At 38.5% G+C, this 18526-nt stretch overlaps 1 protein-coding gene and 1 long non-coding RNA gene across 13 annotated transcripts in view; one reads left to right on the forward strand and one right to left on the reverse strand.

Annotated features, from left to right (window-relative positions):
* The window catches only part of TMEM108 (transmembrane protein 108), a 363999-nt gene that overhangs the window by 70194 nt on the left and 275279 nt on the right, over window positions 1–18526 (reverse strand). For 2 of the 11 annotated variants that reach the window (XM_042955907.1, XM_042955908.1), the window contains exon 2: window positions 17253–17406. The exons of the other annotated variants lie outside the window; for them this stretch is intronic. In XM_042955907.1, coding sequence (XP_042811841.1) covers window positions 17253–17274 — 22 coding nt within the window. In that variant the 5' untranslated portion in view covers window positions 17275–17406. The remainder of the gene's footprint in view (window positions 1–17252; window positions 17407–18526) is intronic. 11 annotated transcript variants of the gene reach the window in all.
* Window positions 16872–18526, forward strand: part of LOC122230192 — a 96228-nt gene continuing 94573 nt past the window's right edge. For both annotated transcript variants that reach the window (XR_006207335.1, XR_006207336.1), the window contains exon 1: window positions 16872–17255. This is a non-coding gene — a long non-coding RNA (uncharacterized LOC122230192). The remainder of the gene's footprint in view (window positions 17256–18526) is intronic.

Here is an 18526-nt window from a genome sequence, read left to right on the forward strand (position 1 = left end):
TGAGCCACCCAGGCGCCCCAAGCAGAGAACTATGCAAATCAAAGATGTCACTGTTGGGGTGCCTGGGTGGCTCAGTCAGTTAAGCGTCCAACTTTGGTTCAGGTCATGGTCTCACAGTTCATGAGTTTGAGCCCCGCATTGGGCCCTTTGCTGACAGTTCAGAGCCTGGGGCCTGCTTCAGATTCTGTGTCTCCCTCCCTCTCTCTGTCCCTCCCTGTTAACACTCTGTCTCCCTCTCAAAAATAAATACAAAAATTAAAAAAAAAATGTCCACATTGTCATTATTTCTCACAGATAGATGTACTGATAGTAATGAGCTGTGGGGGTTAGGCTGAGCCATTTCTAAAAACTGGGCCATTCCAAATCCGAAACTGATGCTACCTGTCCTTGCCGCATAGACTTTCAGGCAAAGTCTAATTAATCCACTCACTAATCACCAGGACAGATTCCATGCTATAAAGCACCAGAAGATCCCCACCAGCCCTAGACGTCTGTAGGACTAGGTAGAGAAATGGATTTAGTATGCAGGTTACAGCTCTCTGGTGACCTTGGCTGTAATGTATAATTCGGGGATGCTTTACATCTTCAGATGCAAAAGTGACTTTGAGAAAGAGGTTCTCCATGAAGACCAGTTGTATAACCATTCCTTCTCAATGCATGCACGGTCCTAAGAGATCTATCAGTCTGAGAATTGGAAATAGAACTAGAAATTGTGTTCCATCACTGATATCACAGCTAATAATCTGAAAGTGCTTTTGAAAAGTAACTGATCCTCCTATTTGATTGTGCCTTCAATTAGCATCTACATAATTTAATAACAAAGCTGTCATCCTTTCTCATTAGCTGAATGCTGAGATACTGATGAGAGGTAGCACACGCTTTGGATTTGTTACCATCCTTTTTATTTTCCCAAACTATTAAAAATATTTTTTTCCTCTAAGCATTACTCTTTCCCATAAAGTCTGAGCCATTTCTTTTCTTTTGAGCTGTTCGTTTATCTTGATTTGATGGAATAAAAAAAAAAAAAACCTTAAAAATTCCTACAGGAACACAGCTCTATCCATTTATTCATGAACAGGCATGGCTGGGATCAAATCAGGCAAGTCTTTTACTGGAGATATTAATAAAACAGTGGAAAGGAGTTAATCTTATATTAGATTACAGTGGATAAAAAAACTGTCATATAATTGGTAGTAGCTTTCTCTAATTCGAATCATCCATGCATTAGGGAAAAGCCTTAAATACACATTAAAAAGGCCCTCACATTCTAATGCCACATTAATGCTCTCTTCACAGGAGGTAGCAATTACTTATAGTGTTGCAAGTAGAGGAACAGCTCCTCTCCATACCAGGAACACTGAGAAAAATCTAAAAAGCTGGTCTAAAAACAAAGGGGACTTACTAAATGTAAGTGGAAAATGGTAGTTATATAGTGGAGAACCTTGATTGGGTGATGAAAATTAGTGTCAGTGAGAGGCAGATGGACATTAAACATTATGTGCCTCCAGATGTGTGGCTCTGAGTACATGCCATCATCTAAGTGGCATTCCAGTTTGGAAAACACAACATGAATGGAATCAGGAGAAAACATCAGGCAAAGAAAAAGCAAAGAACATTTATCTTAAAATGTATTTTAAAATAATTTTTAAGTTATTTTCAAAATTATAAATACATCTTATAAAATTGTGGTTGTTTTCTGAAAATGTATTGTCAAAACTGTCGATATAAAATACAAAGAAAGGCTGCAAGTGGTCCAGATTACAGAGACATGACAACAGAATGGATTATGTGATTCCAGATTGAATTCTGTTCAGGAGGAAAATATGCTATGAAGCACATTCCAATTGGTGAAACTAGAATGTGGATAATTGATGATCAGAGGAAAGTGTTGTACAATTAATCTAGTGAAGCTGGTGACTTTACTGTGCTTATGCAAGAGAATGTTATCCTTAGGAAATGTGCACTAAAGTATTTAAGGGTGAAAGGCATGATATATGCAATTTATTTTCAAGTGATAAAGAAAATGAACAAAGTGTTAACATTCAATGAATGTGAAAAATGGATATATGTGTATTTTTTGTACTATTCTTACAACTTTTCTGTAAGTTTGAAGTTATTTACAAATAAAAAGTTGTTTTGAAGAGTGATTCTGTTATGTTGAGATGTCAATTCTCTGAAAATTGACCTATAAATTTGATACAATTCCTATCAAAATCCTAGTAGGTTTTTTAGTAGAAATTGACAAGCTGATCCTATAATTTATAGAGAAATACTACGGACCGAGAATAGGCAAAAAAATTCTGGAAAAGAAGAACAATGTTGGAATACTTACACTACTTGATTTCAAAACATACTATGAAGTCACAGTAATTAAGACAATGTGGTATAAAAACACTAAATCAAAGGGATATATGCACCCCTCTGTTTATAGCAGCATTATTTACAATAGCCAAAGTATGGAAACAGCCCAAGTGTCATTGACTAATGAGAAGATGTGGTATGTACATACAATAGAGTATTATTTTGCCATAAAAAAGAATGAAACCGTGCCATTTGCAACAAAATGGATGGAGCTAGAGTATAAAGCTAGGTGAAAGAAGTCAAAGACAAAAATAACCATATGATTTCACTCATATGTGGAACTTAAGAAACAAATGAACATAGGGGGAAAAGACAGAGACAAACCAAGAAACAGACTCTTAACTACAGAGAACAAATTGATGGCTACCAGAGGGGAGGGAGGTGCTGGGGGGATGGGTGAATTAGGTGATGTGGAATAAGGAGTGCACTCATGATGAGCACTGGGTGATGTATGGAATTGTAGAATTGCCATATTGCACATCTGAAACTAACATAACACCGTATGTTAACTAACTGAAATTAAAATAGGAAGTTAAAAAAAAAAGAAAAAAAAAATACAATGTGGTACTGGCACAAGGATAGGCATTTTCATCAATGGAAGAGAACTGAGAGTCCAGAAATAAATCCTTATATTTACATTAAACTGATTTTTGATAAATATATTAAGATAATTTAATGGGAGAGGGGAAAGTATTTTCCACAAACGATGCTGGGACAATTAGATAGTCTCACGCAAAATAATGAAATTAGATACTTACAGTAAACACAAAAATTAACTCAACATGACACACAAACCTAAATGTAAGAGTTAAACTATAAGATTTCTACAAGAAAATATAGGAGAAAAACATTCATGACTTTGGGTTGGGCACAGAGTTCTCAAAAATCATACCAAATATGACCCATCAAATTTAAACACTTTTGTGTGTCAAGAGATACTATTATGAAACTATAAGCCATAGATGAGAAAATACTTGCATAATATAGATTTGATAAAGGCTTATATGTAGAATATATAAAGAACTCTTAAAACTCAATCGTAAGAAAACAACCCAATTTAAAAATGGGCAAAAGATCTGAATGGATCTTTTGAAGACATTTCACTTCTTATGGTAAATAAGTATATGAAAAGATAATTAATAATAGTATTAGTCACTAGAGAAAGACAAATTGAAACCAAAATGAGTATCAGTTCATATCCACTAGAATGGCTATAACAAAAAAGACAACACAAGTATTAGTGATGATATACAGAAACTGGAATATTTATACATTGCTAGTGGGAGTGTAAAATGGTAGAACCACTTTGGAAAATAACTGGGCAGTTTTAAACACAAATTTACCATATTACCCTGCAATTTCTAGACTCTGAAGAATCTACCCAAGAGAAATGAAAATATGTCCACACAAAGACATGCACATGACTGTTCACAGCATCATTATTTTTAACAACCTCCAAACTGGCACAATCCAAATTTCCATCAACTGGTGAATAGATAAAATGTGGCTATCTATACAATGCAGTATTATTCAGCAATTAAAAGGAGTAAAATATTGATACATGCTTGTGATAATTTTATGTGTCAACTTGACTGGGCTAATGGATCCCCAGATAGCTGGTAAAGTATTATTTGTGGATGTGTCACTGAGGGTATTTTTGGAAGAGATTAGCTTTTGAATCAGCCTGAGTAAGGAAGATTATCCTTACCAATTTCCCATGAGCATCATCCAATCCTTTGAAGGCCTGAATAGAACAAAAATGCAGAGGAAAAGCAAATTTATTGTCTGACTGACCTGAAACATCCATCTTTTCCTGTCTTTGGACACTGGCTCCCTTGGTTCTCAGGCTTTTGAACTCACACTAGGACTTACACCATTGGCTCCCCTGGTTCTCAGGCCTTCAGATTTGTACTGGAATTATACCCCCCCCCCCCCTTTTTTTTGCATCTCCAGCTTACATAACCATGTGAGCAAATCCTTCTTCATAAATCTCTTTCTATAATTGGTTCTGTTTCTTTGAAGAACTCTAATAGAATGCTACAACATGGATGAACCTCAAAAACATTATGCACAGTGAAAAAGCCAGATATAAAAGACTATGTATATTGTACACTTCCATTTGTAGGAATGTCTAGAAAAGGTAAATTTATAGAGAAAGAAAGCAGATCAGTGGTGCCTAGCATTGGAGGGGAAAGTGAGGTGCTGTAAATGGGCATGAGGAAACTTTCGGGGGTGATAGAAATGTTCTAGAAGTGTACTAGGTGATGGCTGTATAACTGCACACATTTATGAAAATCACTGAACTACATATCTGCAATGGGTGAATTTTATGGTATGTAATATATACCTCGATAAAGCTGTTTAAAAAATCAGGATAGCCAAGTTCAGAAGAAAAATTTAATATATAAGGCTCTGTCAGACCACTGTTGCATGATTATGGCAGAATCAGGATGTCAAGCAGTGTTTTGAAGATGACCACAGCCCTTTTATGACACATGTAAGAAAGGTAAAGAACCGAGCCAGGTAATCTGTAGCAGGCATTATGGTGGTTGGTGTTCTAACATTGTTCTATTTAATCACCATGCCAGCCAGTGAAGTTGGTAATTATCCCCATTTTGCAGGTTTGGGTGCAGAAGATACTGAGATGGCAGAGACATACTAGCATAGCTTAACGAAGCTCGATCTCACATCATGAGACTTACTGAAAGTAACAGCCACCACACGGCAATGTTGGCTTATGTAGCAAAGTAAAGCTCTGAGCCACAAATAGTTATAAAGTCAGAAACTATATTAACAGAACAAAATTCCAATTTCCTGCTTGGGCAGAAAGGAAACAGTAACCACATTATTACATAGTCATTTGTTTTTCCAAAGAGATTAAAAAAAAACCTCTATAACAAAGTAATCAATTAAAATTGGATTTCCTTGATATTTCATTATATCAGTCAAGTCTTTCAAACTGAACTGTCACATAATTACATGTTCAAAAATCAATCTTGGGTTAGTAAATTTACAGTATTCAATTTAGGGGTATATGTTATTTTTAATGACTAAGGCTTTCAATGTTTCATTGAGTAATGAATGAATAAATAATCAATAAACAATGACTAGATTCCATCAGTGCTTAACTTCCTTGATGTTAGGAGAGGGATATCAGGAAGTTATTTTCAGAAGTATACTGACTCAGTAAATTCTTATTAAATTATACTAATTTTCTACACAGTGAAATGTTTGTTTTTAATTATTTAAAAATGTTTATTCATTTTTGAGAGACACAGAGAGACAGAGTGCAAGCAGGGGAGGGGCAGACAGAGAGGGAGACACAGAATCTGAAGCAGGTTCTAGGCTCTGAGCTGTCAGCACAGAGCCCGACGCGGGGCTTGAACCCACGAATTGTGAGATCATGACCTGAGCCAAACGCAGGCTCAGATGCTTAACTGACTGAGCCACCCAGGCGCCCTACACTGAAATGTTTAGGAAAGCACCAAAGAAAGTTGTTTTGGCAAATCTTGATAAAGTTTATTGTCTGTGAACTTTGTCACTATTATCGGAACATGTCTTTTGAAAGAACAAAACATGCCCACTAATCCCCGTGAGTGCTATCTGTTCCCTGAGGGGACCCTGATTGACATAGCTGATGTAAGACAGGCAGAATATGTAGCATATACATCCTCCAAAAATGGTGGTTACCATTAAAATATATAGTATTTTAATAAATACTTTTAATAGTATTTATTAAAATAAAGTGTTTTCAAAATGACATCTCTAATAACATATAAAGTGATTTTTCTTGAGATACTTGTATCACTGTTGGCTTTAAAGAACATTTATTTCTACAATTAAAGTTATATTATAAAATTGAAGATGAGTGTGATGGAAAAATTTCCCAAAGAATGTATCTTTATTATCAAATAGGCCCCTGGTTCTGATTATATTTCCTGGACCACTTCAGTCTCTACTAGCAGAACTTGTCAAGAGTCAGTAAAAAAACAGGGCAGGGAATTATGAGGTCCACTGTCCATCCTCAACCTCACTTTAGATTTCAGGGTCCATCAAGGAGCAAAGAGGAGCATGAGGCTTAATATTACTCTTCTTACTCTTGAGGGCAGGCATGATACATGTGTGGGGGTGTGCCAGGTATACCCAAATGTCATAGGAAAATGCTGACTTGAAGGGTCAATATTACTTGAACATTAGAGTAAAAACACTGTAATATTAAATGTAGCTTAGAAAATTCAGAAGATTCATGAAATTTTACTTTTTTAATGAGTGGCTTTGGAATATGTCTCCATTCCAAAAGGGTATAAAATGTCTCAACATGTAAAGTCTGGTAAGTGTGTGTGTGTACATGCATGCACGGTGTTATGGTCCCATTAATGTGTCAGTTTTAGTAAGATAATAAGTAGAGAGACACCTGAAACTACACATTTAAGCTTCAATGAAAGTGGCAAGATGATCGATTCATTGGATGTAAATCCCTTGCTTCCACTGTACCTCCCTTCCTCAGTCGTTTTACAGCTGAGAACAGAGACGCAGTGAAGTTCTTGGGGTCATCCATCACATCAGAGGCAGGGAACCAGGTCTCCTGCCCCATGGTAGGTGGGTAGGTACACTCACAGTTGTGTCTCAGTTGTGCCCATGCTATGTGCAAATCAAGACACCAAAGGGCAACAAGAAAGAGTAGATAATATAAAGCTTAAAATATAGTTTCACCATATTTTGTTTGTGTATTTGTGCTGAGTTTTGAATGTTAGGAATATGGACCCAAATGCAGTGAAAATGGTGGTTAGTCAGTGCAGGCTTGCAGACATTATGCAACTGAAAATAACTGTGCTAAATGCTATTACTTGCCTTTCCCCCTAATCCCATAGCATTCATTACTTTTATCTCCTAAATATGTATTGTTAAGAGTCCCCCAACGTAATTATTAACAAGTGAGCCAGCAGTACTTGTAAACCATTTTAAAAACACAATAGGCTCTGCAAATGTTTATTCTCATTAATGAAACTAATCAACAATGGCATAATATAGTATTCCCAGATAATGCTTTTTAGCAATGCTCACTGTGAGTGATAGGAAATGACATAGTTAATGCCTGAACTCTGGTTAAACCTGGCAAGTGAGCTGGGAAAAAAAAAACACATTTTCCACTTTTCTGTGTTGAGACAATCAAAATGATCAAATACGAGTCTTGTACTAGTTGGAGTTATCCTTTTAAGCCTGTGTCTTGTGGACTATATGCTGGTATTGCATAAAATGTTTCAATACTTTTTAGGTACTAGGTACAAATCTTGAAAGAATGGCTTTTCTGGAGGCACACTGCTTGGCATTAGAACTGAATGTAGGCTTGCTTTTGTGTACTTGGGTATTAAAGGGACAGGGAACAGGAGATCTTCCTAATGTTGGTCTTTAAGGTTTCTTACATGCTCTGGGAAAACCAACCCCTAAAACACAGAAACCTCTTATGTTACAAAACAGACAACAGATCCTTTGCTTGTATATGTGTATTGGCTCTGTATTAACTATATTTTCTTATTTTCTGTATTCTGTGGCATTTGCAGATCTGAGGACGGACTGCCCCTCCTCGGATTAGCTAATTCTTAGATACAGTAAACTTGCCTGTGAGTCTGCCTTCGATATTCAGACCAAGCAATTGTGAGTCTGTACCCCCACTTACCTTTTATCAGGTCCTTACAGTATATAGGACACTATCCCTCTGCCCCAATCATGCCCCAGGGTCAGGTGCTGAGCAACTAGGAACCATCCCTACAGGCCACAGCCCAGTCAAATTATTTAAAAAAAATTATTTTTAATGTTTATTTATTATTAAGAGACAGAGAGACACAGAGTGTGAGCAGGGGAGGGGTAGAGAAAGGGGGAGACACAGAATCCGAAGCAGGCTCCAGGCTCTGAGCTGTCAGCACAGAGCCCGATGCGGGGCTCTAACTCACAAACTGCAAGATCATGACCTGAGCCGAAGTCAGTCACTTAACCAACTGAGCCACCCAGGCACCCCCACTCAAATTATTGAAACTAGCCAATCCTAAACTTGTCTAAACTGCTTACCCTGCCTCGCCTAGTCTTTCCCATGAAAACCACAAAAAAGTCGCTCACCCATGTTTCCCCTTGCTCTGTCTCCTGACTGACCCTGGTGCTTCCCTGTGTGGCATGCTGTGCCCCTTGTTTGTAGGGATCTGTGAGTATAAACTTCTTCCTTCGTGACAGTCATTTCCATGTCTGTGTATCTTACCGGACCTGATTAAAATCCTGGGTACATTTTAAAACAGAGTCCCTTACCCAATTCTTTTCAGAGTTAGCAAACAAGGGTAGGGGTGGTAAATGTGCTCTTCTGGACACATTTCCAATTTCCTTCTTTGCCTGGGATTCCGTTGCTCTAGGACTGGCTACAGGTTGCCAGGCAACAGTATCAGGTATGCGGCATATAGCTCCTGGACATTAGTCACTCTCTTTTAGGTCTTATTTACTTAGGTGTTAACGTTCTTAAAATGTCATCAGGACCAACCTCTTCCCCCTCCTCCACCCCTGTAAAAACCCCTCCCACATTCTTTATCTTTTGAACACTTTTGAGGTTTTCAATAGCTTGATATAGTGAGATACCGAGCAAGGAAAGGCATGGGCCTGTGAGGTAGCCTATGGATTCTGTGACATTGACACATTTTACTCAGGCTCACGGGCTCATTGTAATTTCCCAGAAACTTAGGGTGAAAAATCAACTATTCCTGTTTTCCTCTCATTTTGACATTCTACTTTTCTTATTTCTGGTTTTCACATTTGTCACTTCTATGTGATAGGGAGACCATCAATAAAATATGCAAATGGGATATGATAATTATATTTGTAACTGGGGAGAATGGGAGCAGATGTATGATTGTTAACACTGGAACGGTCCAGGAGAAGAGTGTATATGTCAGGTTGAAGATGTACACTGGCCTAGGGGAATGGGAACCATTTTCAGTTTTTGTTATTTATGGTATCATCCTAGGCAAAGAAGAACTATGGGCCTGAGACATAAATGAGAAAAAGAAAAGAAATGCCCTATGATCCACTAAGACCTCTGGTGGTTTTAGTCTATATCATACAAAAACCTTAAACATAAGTTGACTGACCTGGTGGTGGGTCTAGGGGTGGAGTGAGGCATAATTTCCATGAGTTCATCCACTTTAAGCCATCCCCTAAACAGATGTACTGCAGAAGGAAACAGCTGTACTCGCTATGCGAATGTAGCTTCAAGGCAAGTCCCCTCAGCACCCCCTTCCAAAAAGATTGCCAACTCCATCTCCATCTATGCAGAAATTCTAGAGAACCGGGCTTGATCTTTAAATCAACTTCTGTCTACAGGAGGTCAAAACAGCCATATTTAAGAAGAAAGACTAAACTCACCAACTGGTTGGTTAATCCATTTGCTGCTGAAGAGTTATCCCACTTTTGTTTCCCTCACTGAAACAAAGACAATTTGTTTCTCTTGCTTGGAGAGTAGCTTTATGGCTACCTGGTCACCCACGAGGCACTGAGTAACACCAGGCTGCAGAACATGATCTAATATCTGAAGCCTTTACTTTCACTAAACTGCAAGTTTAATAATTTCCCTTTATTGTTCCTAGATTACACTGGCCATGAATCAAGAGCTAATAGCCTTGCAAGAAAGTATTCTTTCTCTCCACAGTTCAGATTACCCCAATGGGAATTTATGTAGGACTGTGTCCTCTGTCAACTCAAAACAGGGAATGGAGTAGGAAGCTCTTCTGGAAACCTAAACAATCCAAAAGAAGATCATTCTTTGTTTATGAAGAAGCCATAAACAACAGTATTATTGTTTGCAGTTATTTATAACTACAAGCAGCTTAAATGTTAAACAGTAGAAAAGTAGTCATATAAAATGTGAGAAATGCATAGTGGTCATAAGCACAGATGAGCTTATGCCTATCTCTACTGCTCACTCACTGTGTGAGTGAGTGGGCAGGTTATCTAACGTCTCTGAGCCTCAATTTCCTCATCTATTACACGAGAATAATAGAGTTGTTAGAAGTGTGAAAGGAGTTTATATTTATCAATATTATGAGGATGAATTAATATTTGTCATAATATTTATGTACCTGGTACATGGGAACACTATGTAAGTATTTGATAAAGTTGTAATTTTCCAGATGGAGAATTTTGCAGTTTTTTCCAAGATCATTATCAAGACTCTACAGTGATGAGGAAAATGGTTATAACAGAAAAGGTCCCATGAAAATTGTAAATGCTCTATGTAAAATATGAATATGGAAATTCATCAAGAAACTACATAAAATGGAGACAGTTGTATTGTGATTGAGGAGATCTGTTTTCTAGACATTTTGTATAGCTTTAGTAAGTTTTAGGGAGTCTTGACAAGATTTACTAAGGAGTGATGGGATAGACAGAGGGGGACATTCTTCTTGAGCCTCTGGTTCTTCTGGCAGAGTAGGAGGATTTGTCTGCTGTACCTAGAATTAATAGAAACCTACTCATAAGAATATCTCCAAGAGGAAGATAAATGGGGTAAGAGGTTTCAGTAGCCAGGAACAGAGAAGAGGGACTAAAGCCAGGGGGCTGGCACTTCCTTTCTACCTACCTCTGACTCACTAGTGGGGTGGTCCAGGGGGGAGGGGTGGAGCTTCGAGCATCTTTGCAGGTTAGATGGATAAAGACATCAAAGAGATCAAAACATTTGAGACTTACAAGGTGGGGATAAAAAACTTTCATTAGTGAGGGATGTGCCACAGTTGGTGAAATAACTCTGACAACAGAAAGATATTAACACGCACATCAAACATCCTTCTCTCGCCTCCTGTGATCTTGATATCTTATCAGACTTTATCAGAAGGGCAGCTTCCCCAGGATAAAGTAACATGGATGTAACAGTCACGCCTTAGGTGTTCATTCCAACTCTTTTTTTTCCCCTTCCTTCTCATAAGCAAAGGTTCTCAAGGCTAGAAAGAAACCTTAGAGATTGCCACAGCCAGTGGCTCTCAGGGTTGGCCCATGGCCTATAAAAGGTCCATGGTCTTTAAGAAGTAGCAGCTCTGGGGTGGGGCCAGGATTCTTCATTTTTTTTTTTTTAAGTTTATTTATTTTGAGAGAGAGAGAGAGAGAGAGAGAGAGAGAGAAATAGAAGCACGAGCGGAGGAGGGACAGACAGAGAGAGGAAGGGAGAGAATCTCAAGCAGGCTCCACACTGCCAGTGCAGAGCCCAACATGGGGCTTGATCCCACCAACCATGAGATCATGACCTAAGCTGAAATCAAGAGTTGGAGGCATAACAGACTAACTCACCCAGGCACCCCCAGGATTCTTCATTTTTAATCTCTCTCCAAAAGCAGGTTGAATCCCAGTAATGTGTGAATCCTAAATGATCTAGACTATTTTAGTTATAGGGAATGACTGACCCAAAGCTTTCCCTTTCTTCTACCTCTTGGTTACTTTCTATTTTCTTCTCCACAATTACCCTGCTTCTGTCTTCTTCTACCTCTCTCAAAATCCTTCTTTTCTGAGCTGGGACTGGCATTTTAACTACAAAAATGAAAATACCAGTTGGGGGAAGGGAGGCTGACAATGTATTGTCACTAACAAACATACTGGCATTTTTCCAACATGGCCCAATATCCTGACATCTGTCTCATGCAGAGAGAAGTATGCCTAAGCCATGCACACATCTGTCCTGGCAACTACACAGGGACACAAATTAAACACTCTAAATTAAATTCGAATGAGCTATATGCCTAATGAGCATTATTAGTGTGTCTGCATGCATTTAAGAAAAAGCTACTGCTAGCCTGATATCGTTCTGACCCCCTTTAGAGACCAAAATGATCTGAGGTTCAGCTCAAACTGGGCCTTGTTCTATTGTCTTGATCTGGTATCTGAGGGCTAAGCTTCCCTCTGACCCCCAAGAAAGTGAGGATAGCAGACAATAACAGGAGTCCATCATTCTCACTGGTTTGTATCCTCTTTTTTCTTCCCACCTGATGAGACAGCTGTTTGCTTAGAATCTATACCTTTGAGTCAGACACACTTTCAGTCCATCTTAGTTTCTGGCAGTTATCCTGATACTCTCCCCATGTTTGTTTGTGACCTTTCTATGCTGGACCTTAGCCTCACTGTCCATCAATGGCCCCAAACAACCCTCTGTCCTCCTCCACTGGCCCTTGCCACATCAATGGCCTTGGCTCAGGCAGGAGCCTCCTTCAACCTGTCCATCTCCATACAAGAAGTGGGATAGAGATCTGGACAAAGTGAAAATGAAATGCTCAATGAAAATGTTTGATCATTACTTTTTATTTTTTTAGTCTAGCAAATTGGTATTGATAATTTAATACTTACATGATACTTATTGGTTAGCCTGGCTACTTGATATTTTGAGTTCTGGAAACACATGCAGAAACGTGACTTCTTTGTGCATCAAATTTTTCATGCATTGTGTGTGAAAATATAAATCCCCATGAGAGTTCTAAGCACCCTGCCTCCTGTGTGCATAATTTGTCTTAACAATGTGATGGTTATCTTACATTTAATGAGCTCAAAAAAATCAAGGGTTTGGGGGGCAGATACTCTGGGATTTAAATCCTGACTTCACTGTTTTGATGGCTTTACGATTTTTTTTTGCCTGCTTTTAATATTAAGTAAAATTCTTTTGAAAATTTAAACATGACTAAGAGAAAGCCAAGAAAAAAAAAAGGGACTTTTGTTAATATTTGAACCAGAGTCTTAAGAGTGAATACACCACTTGGACATTAGAAATGTAAGGAGCAACAGGAATAAAAAATAAGACAAGGGAGAATTCTGGAGATAGTCTGGACAAGAGCTCTTCCCAGTCTTAGAACACTCTGTCTTGTTCTTTCACTGTAGTAAGAGGGGTTGTGCCCCTACAGATAGCCCCATTACCCTTTGCTGCCTATAAAATGTTTTTATTCAGGGGCCTTGGTGCACTGTACATCCCACACCATGTGGTTTTCTCTTCTTTAGTGGGCCCAGCTGTATTGCGGGTGTGCTAATCCAATAGCATCCTTTCTATCCTATAGTTCTTTATCCCTCTGTAGGGGGTGAGGCAAAATAGTGTAATCAAGTTGTCCAGCAGCCAGTGGTGGCCCTAGCATTGAACTTATTGCCTCCCTCCTGGTTCTTTCAGTGTCTCCTGGGGATAGGAAGAAACTCCTGGGCAAGTCATTGCATACTTGTGCTCTTCATGAGCAAAGTGAGGGGGAGGGTTTTCTAGGTAACAGTAATAATAATGACTAACACTGACACTGGGCTTTATAGTTCATATAATGCTTTCAGGACATTTCATTTCATGCTTACAACTTTCCAGGCGGGTATATGTGTTATCACCAACTCCATTACAAATAAGGCAACTGTGGGTCAGTTGTGGGCAACTAATGGGACCAAGATCACACGGTTACACAATGGCAAGCAGGTATGGAACCAGAGCTCTTGGGGACCACTTCTTCATCCCTCCCCTCTAGAGGAGTTGCTCTCAAAGGCTGCTTCCAGATCCCAAATGCCAGGATTCTCAGGGTACGGGGCACACTGTTTAGTTTTTGCAACAAAAATTTTGGATAACTTATTCCAATCTCCAGACTTGTTTTATGAAACAAACATGAGAAAAGTATTTATAATCTATATGCTAATTTGTGATCTTAGCATCCTAAGTTTTACCAAATTCATCATTTTCCCATAATTTGTTACAAAAGTATATAATGGGGAGTAGCTGAAAACACAGCCTTTAATTAACTTGATAGATAAACCCCAAATGCTTTTGCCCACAATCCTACTACTAGTGTTGGTGAACTCTGATTTTAGGTAAGGGTCTACACTATTAAGTTGGTGGTTCTGCTCTCATTAGGCTGAAATGGCACATACATTCATTTCTTTAAAAGCAATTCCTCAGGAAATAGTAAGGACATATGGATGCTTAGAATCTCATAAATCTTAAATTATCCCAATTGTGAATCTGTCAACATTATTAAAGGGAATGGGTTGGACCATCACTTCCTGAATTTTACCATCTTTGTAGCAGCCATTTAATAAAAGCTCATGTGCACCTAATTTTAATTAGCTTCTATCAATTGGGATAGAAGTTTAAAAAATCAAGCAAGCCAATAAGATACATCTCAATATTGCTACATGGGAATTAATAGATTCAACCCTTCTGCAGATAAGAGAATTATCACAGGGGGCAAATGTCCCATCTCCAGAAATAATCTTTATACCAGTATTTAAATTAAATTTTCCAGAAATAATCATATTTGAAGGAAGTAGAGAAAATATCCTTAGATGAGTCATCATGTAGTGATGGCTCTGTGACATAACGGTGTGCGTTTCTGTGGTTCTACAATTTCTTTTGGCTTCTCAACTCTAAATTGGATTTCTTTCTTAAGACAACACAAAAAAGGTGGTTTCACTTTTTATTACCACATTCTTCTGAGAAACTCAAAGAATTTTAGAGCCATGTTGCTAACAGCCAAGATAGCTCTAGGATTGGAAGATTTTTACTGGAGGGTAAAACTTTCTTCCATACGTTTAATATTATCACTTTCCTTCTGCCTAAAGATGCCCTGTATTTTTCTAAAGAGGAGAAATAAAAATACTCATTATCCAAAATAAAGGACTTCTAGTAAATTAAATTCATTCAAGTCACATGAAATAAGGCATAGAGGACTAAACCCTTCAGAGAGTAGAACAGTAATATTCAGACATAAGAAATCCAAGATCTTCTGCATATTAGTCTGGTCTGTTTGCCAAAAGGATGGCAGTGTTCCAATCTGCAGCATCTCCCCTTAGTGCACTGAAGCTGATTTCCATGTTACCAGCTGCTGTTAGAAGTAATTCTAAAATTCAAGTTGACAATTTCTTAGTTCTTCAATTCTACTCTAATTGAGATGATGGGCCCTGCTTCCAACCTAAACTAGATCAGACTCTGTGATATAAGAGGAGCCTTCAATTATGTAAAAAAAAAAAAAAACTATATACAAGATGTGGGTGTATTCTACTCCCATTTCTTTTAAGTGGAAGAGGAAATGAACTTCATCTGCACAAAGGATACTCATGCTTGATGAGTTAGCCAGTGAAACCACTCAATGTCCTTCTCAAGAAGGAACTAAAAATAAGGGGTCCTAATTTATTAGGTGCTTGAAAGTTGGCTCTGGCCAGCTTCCTGGACAGGAAGTTGGCAAGATGAATCTTTAAAATCCATCCCATTTCAGGAACGTGTATTGTGCTAATCTTTGGCCTGAAGTGCATCCAATCCAATGCTGGACAGTGTCCAAACTCATTCATTTAACAGCTGACATTTGTTAAGGGTTTACTATGTGCCAGGTCCTGTGTTAGGCTTGGGGACAGATTGGAAGAAGGTTTCTGCCTTTGAGGGGTGTGATAAACGCTTTCATGGAGGGAAGTAGTAATTTCAATAGGAATCCGAAAGAAAGCATGACTGGCTTCATCTGTGGATTCAGTGTTCAAGAAAGCTGGGGGCCAAATCCTTGGATAAATGGCAAGTGGTCTAGATGTAAACATTATCCATGACAGTTAACATTTCTGAAAGGTGCCTATAGGTAAATTGATTCTTCTTAGTGTCTCAGAAAAAGCAACTTATCTGTGGAGATTGAATTACTCAAGGTTCTATTCCCTATTATTCTTAAGAAATAGTACCATATCTGTATCCCTTTTCTCAAAACTCCATTCATGTAAGATCTCATCTGTTATTCCTGGCTGCAGAAAGCAAAGCTTACTAGAATTCCAGTCTTATAAAAAAGGAAACTGAGATGTAGAGAAGATACTTTTTGGTTAGGTTGTTTGGCTGAGGTTAAATAAGTGACATATGAACTAGAACTGGAAGCCAAGTGTGACCTATCTCAAGTCCAGAGCTCCTTACAAAGCTTTGTTTGATAAAATTGACAATAAATTCATAATTCTACAATAGAGAACTATGGCTAGGGTATCTGTCTGAGCAAAGGAAGGAGGGCCTTGGTGCTTGAGAAAAACTTGCCAGTTATGGGCAGGCTAAAAGTCACACTAAGTTACTGCAAATTGTAGAGCACTTTGGGGTGGGTTCCTCCTGCCTGATGCATTTTATAAGTAGCTGAGTTCCAAGTTCCAGCCATATTGTTTCTCTCTCTTATGATGACAATCAGTGCCAGAACAAGGAACAAATAAGAGGTAGCTATGACAGGATCAAAGGAAAGCCTGAGACCATTCCAAGACCTCATGGGGCCTAATGAGGACTAGGGGAGGAACCCACCACCTGGTAAGGCTGAAAGCAGAACCGGAAAGGAGCTTAGCAGCAAAACTCTTATTAGAAGAAACCTTATTAGAACCCTAATATTTATAAAACAGCTTCCTCCCCATTTGAGCACTCTTTTGGAGCACAGTTTGAAAATGTGCACTTCCTTGAACTCCACCCCCCTCCCCTACTCCCTTGTTCATACTTCCATATGGTGTTCTATATCCATGCGTAAAATAATTCTCTTCTTCCCTTTGCCGATCTGGTAAATTTCTACTCACCCTTTAAGATCCCCATTAAGTGTTTTCTAACAGACTCATCTGAGGCACTTGTTAAACATACAAATTTGGGTTTCGTCCCAAATGTATTAAATCCAGATTTATGTTGTTACTGAGCTCTTAGGGGATTCAGATGTACGGTTAGGGTTGGGAACCACTGCAGATCCTGCTTTGCAAAATGGTTTTAACAAGAGATGATTTATAGTGGGATTAACTCCAAATTTGGGGGGGGGGGTTAGAAGGAGGTGGTAGAGAGACAGTCTGAGTCTATACCTTGCCAAGAATCTGGGGCTGATCAAGGCCAAGATGGAAAGCAAAGAAGCTGGAATGGCACCAGATCCCTTCAGGAAACCTACCGGGTGAGTTTGATGGCTTCATTAAGGACACAGAAGTAAGACAATAAGCTCAGCAACACAGGATATCCAGAGGGCTTATAATCAACAAATCTGCAATTTTCTCTTGGGCAAGGCTCAGGGAGATTCCACAGTCCATGAAGGTTGCAGCTGTCCCCTAAAAAAATTCAGTACTGATAAACTTTTTTTCTTCTGATATTTCCAATTATAAGGTTTTTAGAGGGTGCCAAGAAGGAAAACAACCCACTGCTTGTTTTGACTGATAGTTCTAATTGCTATTAACATTTTCAGTATTGACTTCTGTATGTTACTCAAGGTTCAAAAAAAAAAAATCCCCTTATGGCCCTCTACTCTCATCTTCGTAAAACATCTCCATACAAAACCAAAATATTGTTGTTGTTATACGAGCAGCTGTATTAGTATAGTGTAGATACCATTTAAAACATCTAAGCATTTTAGCTAGTGCCATTTAGCATCTCAATTCATGACAGCATAACTTTTTTTTTTTTTTTTAACAGTTTGTTGGCTTAAACAAGTCACTTTTTTTTTTTAACTTATTGTCAAGTTAGCTAACAGTGTAGTCTTGGCTTTAGGAGTAGATACCCATGATTCATCACTTCTTATTTGCATAAAATCTCTGGGTCCTTCTTCATTTCTCACTGTAACTGAGGTACAGTACTGAGCTGGTATGATTATTACCTTTGTTTCCTTATTTAAGTTTGGGATCCAGTGGAGTGAGGTAATCCACAGAGAAGAAAAGTTATACACCATTTTTCTTTTCCTTTTCCATGAATTACTCTATCTGATGAGGCCAGTTCTCATTAATTTTCTATTTGTTTGCACAACGTCAGGGCTCTGTTTCTGAATCAGTTTATTTATTTATTTTTTGGTAAGAGGTAATTAAGTGGCTGATAGTTTTCTTACCTGTTCCAGGTCTTTACCAAACTGTTAGCTTAGTGAGGCCTTCCCTGGTCACCTTGTCTAAAATTTTACCTCCTCCCTGCCCTACTACATTCTTATCCCCCTGGTTCTGTCCCCTTCTTAGCACTTATCATAATCTAATACAATGATAGACATCATTTGTTTATTCTGATTATTGTCTGTTTTCCTCATCAGCAGATAAGCCCCAGGGCAGGAATTTTTGTCCATCTTATTCACTGATGTATCCCCACCCACCCCATCCCACCCCCACCCCCCAATGGCTAGCACAACACCTGGTAAACAGTAGGTACTGGTTGAATGGGTAAGTGAATGAAACAGGTTTTTTTTTGTTTTTT

This window comes from Panthera leo, chromosome C2 (genome assembly GCF_018350215.1).
Source record: "Panthera leo isolate Ple1 chromosome C2, P.leo_Ple1_pat1.1, whole genome shotgun sequence".
Lineage (NCBI taxonomy): Eukaryota > Metazoa > Chordata > Mammalia > Carnivora > Felidae > Panthera > Panthera leo.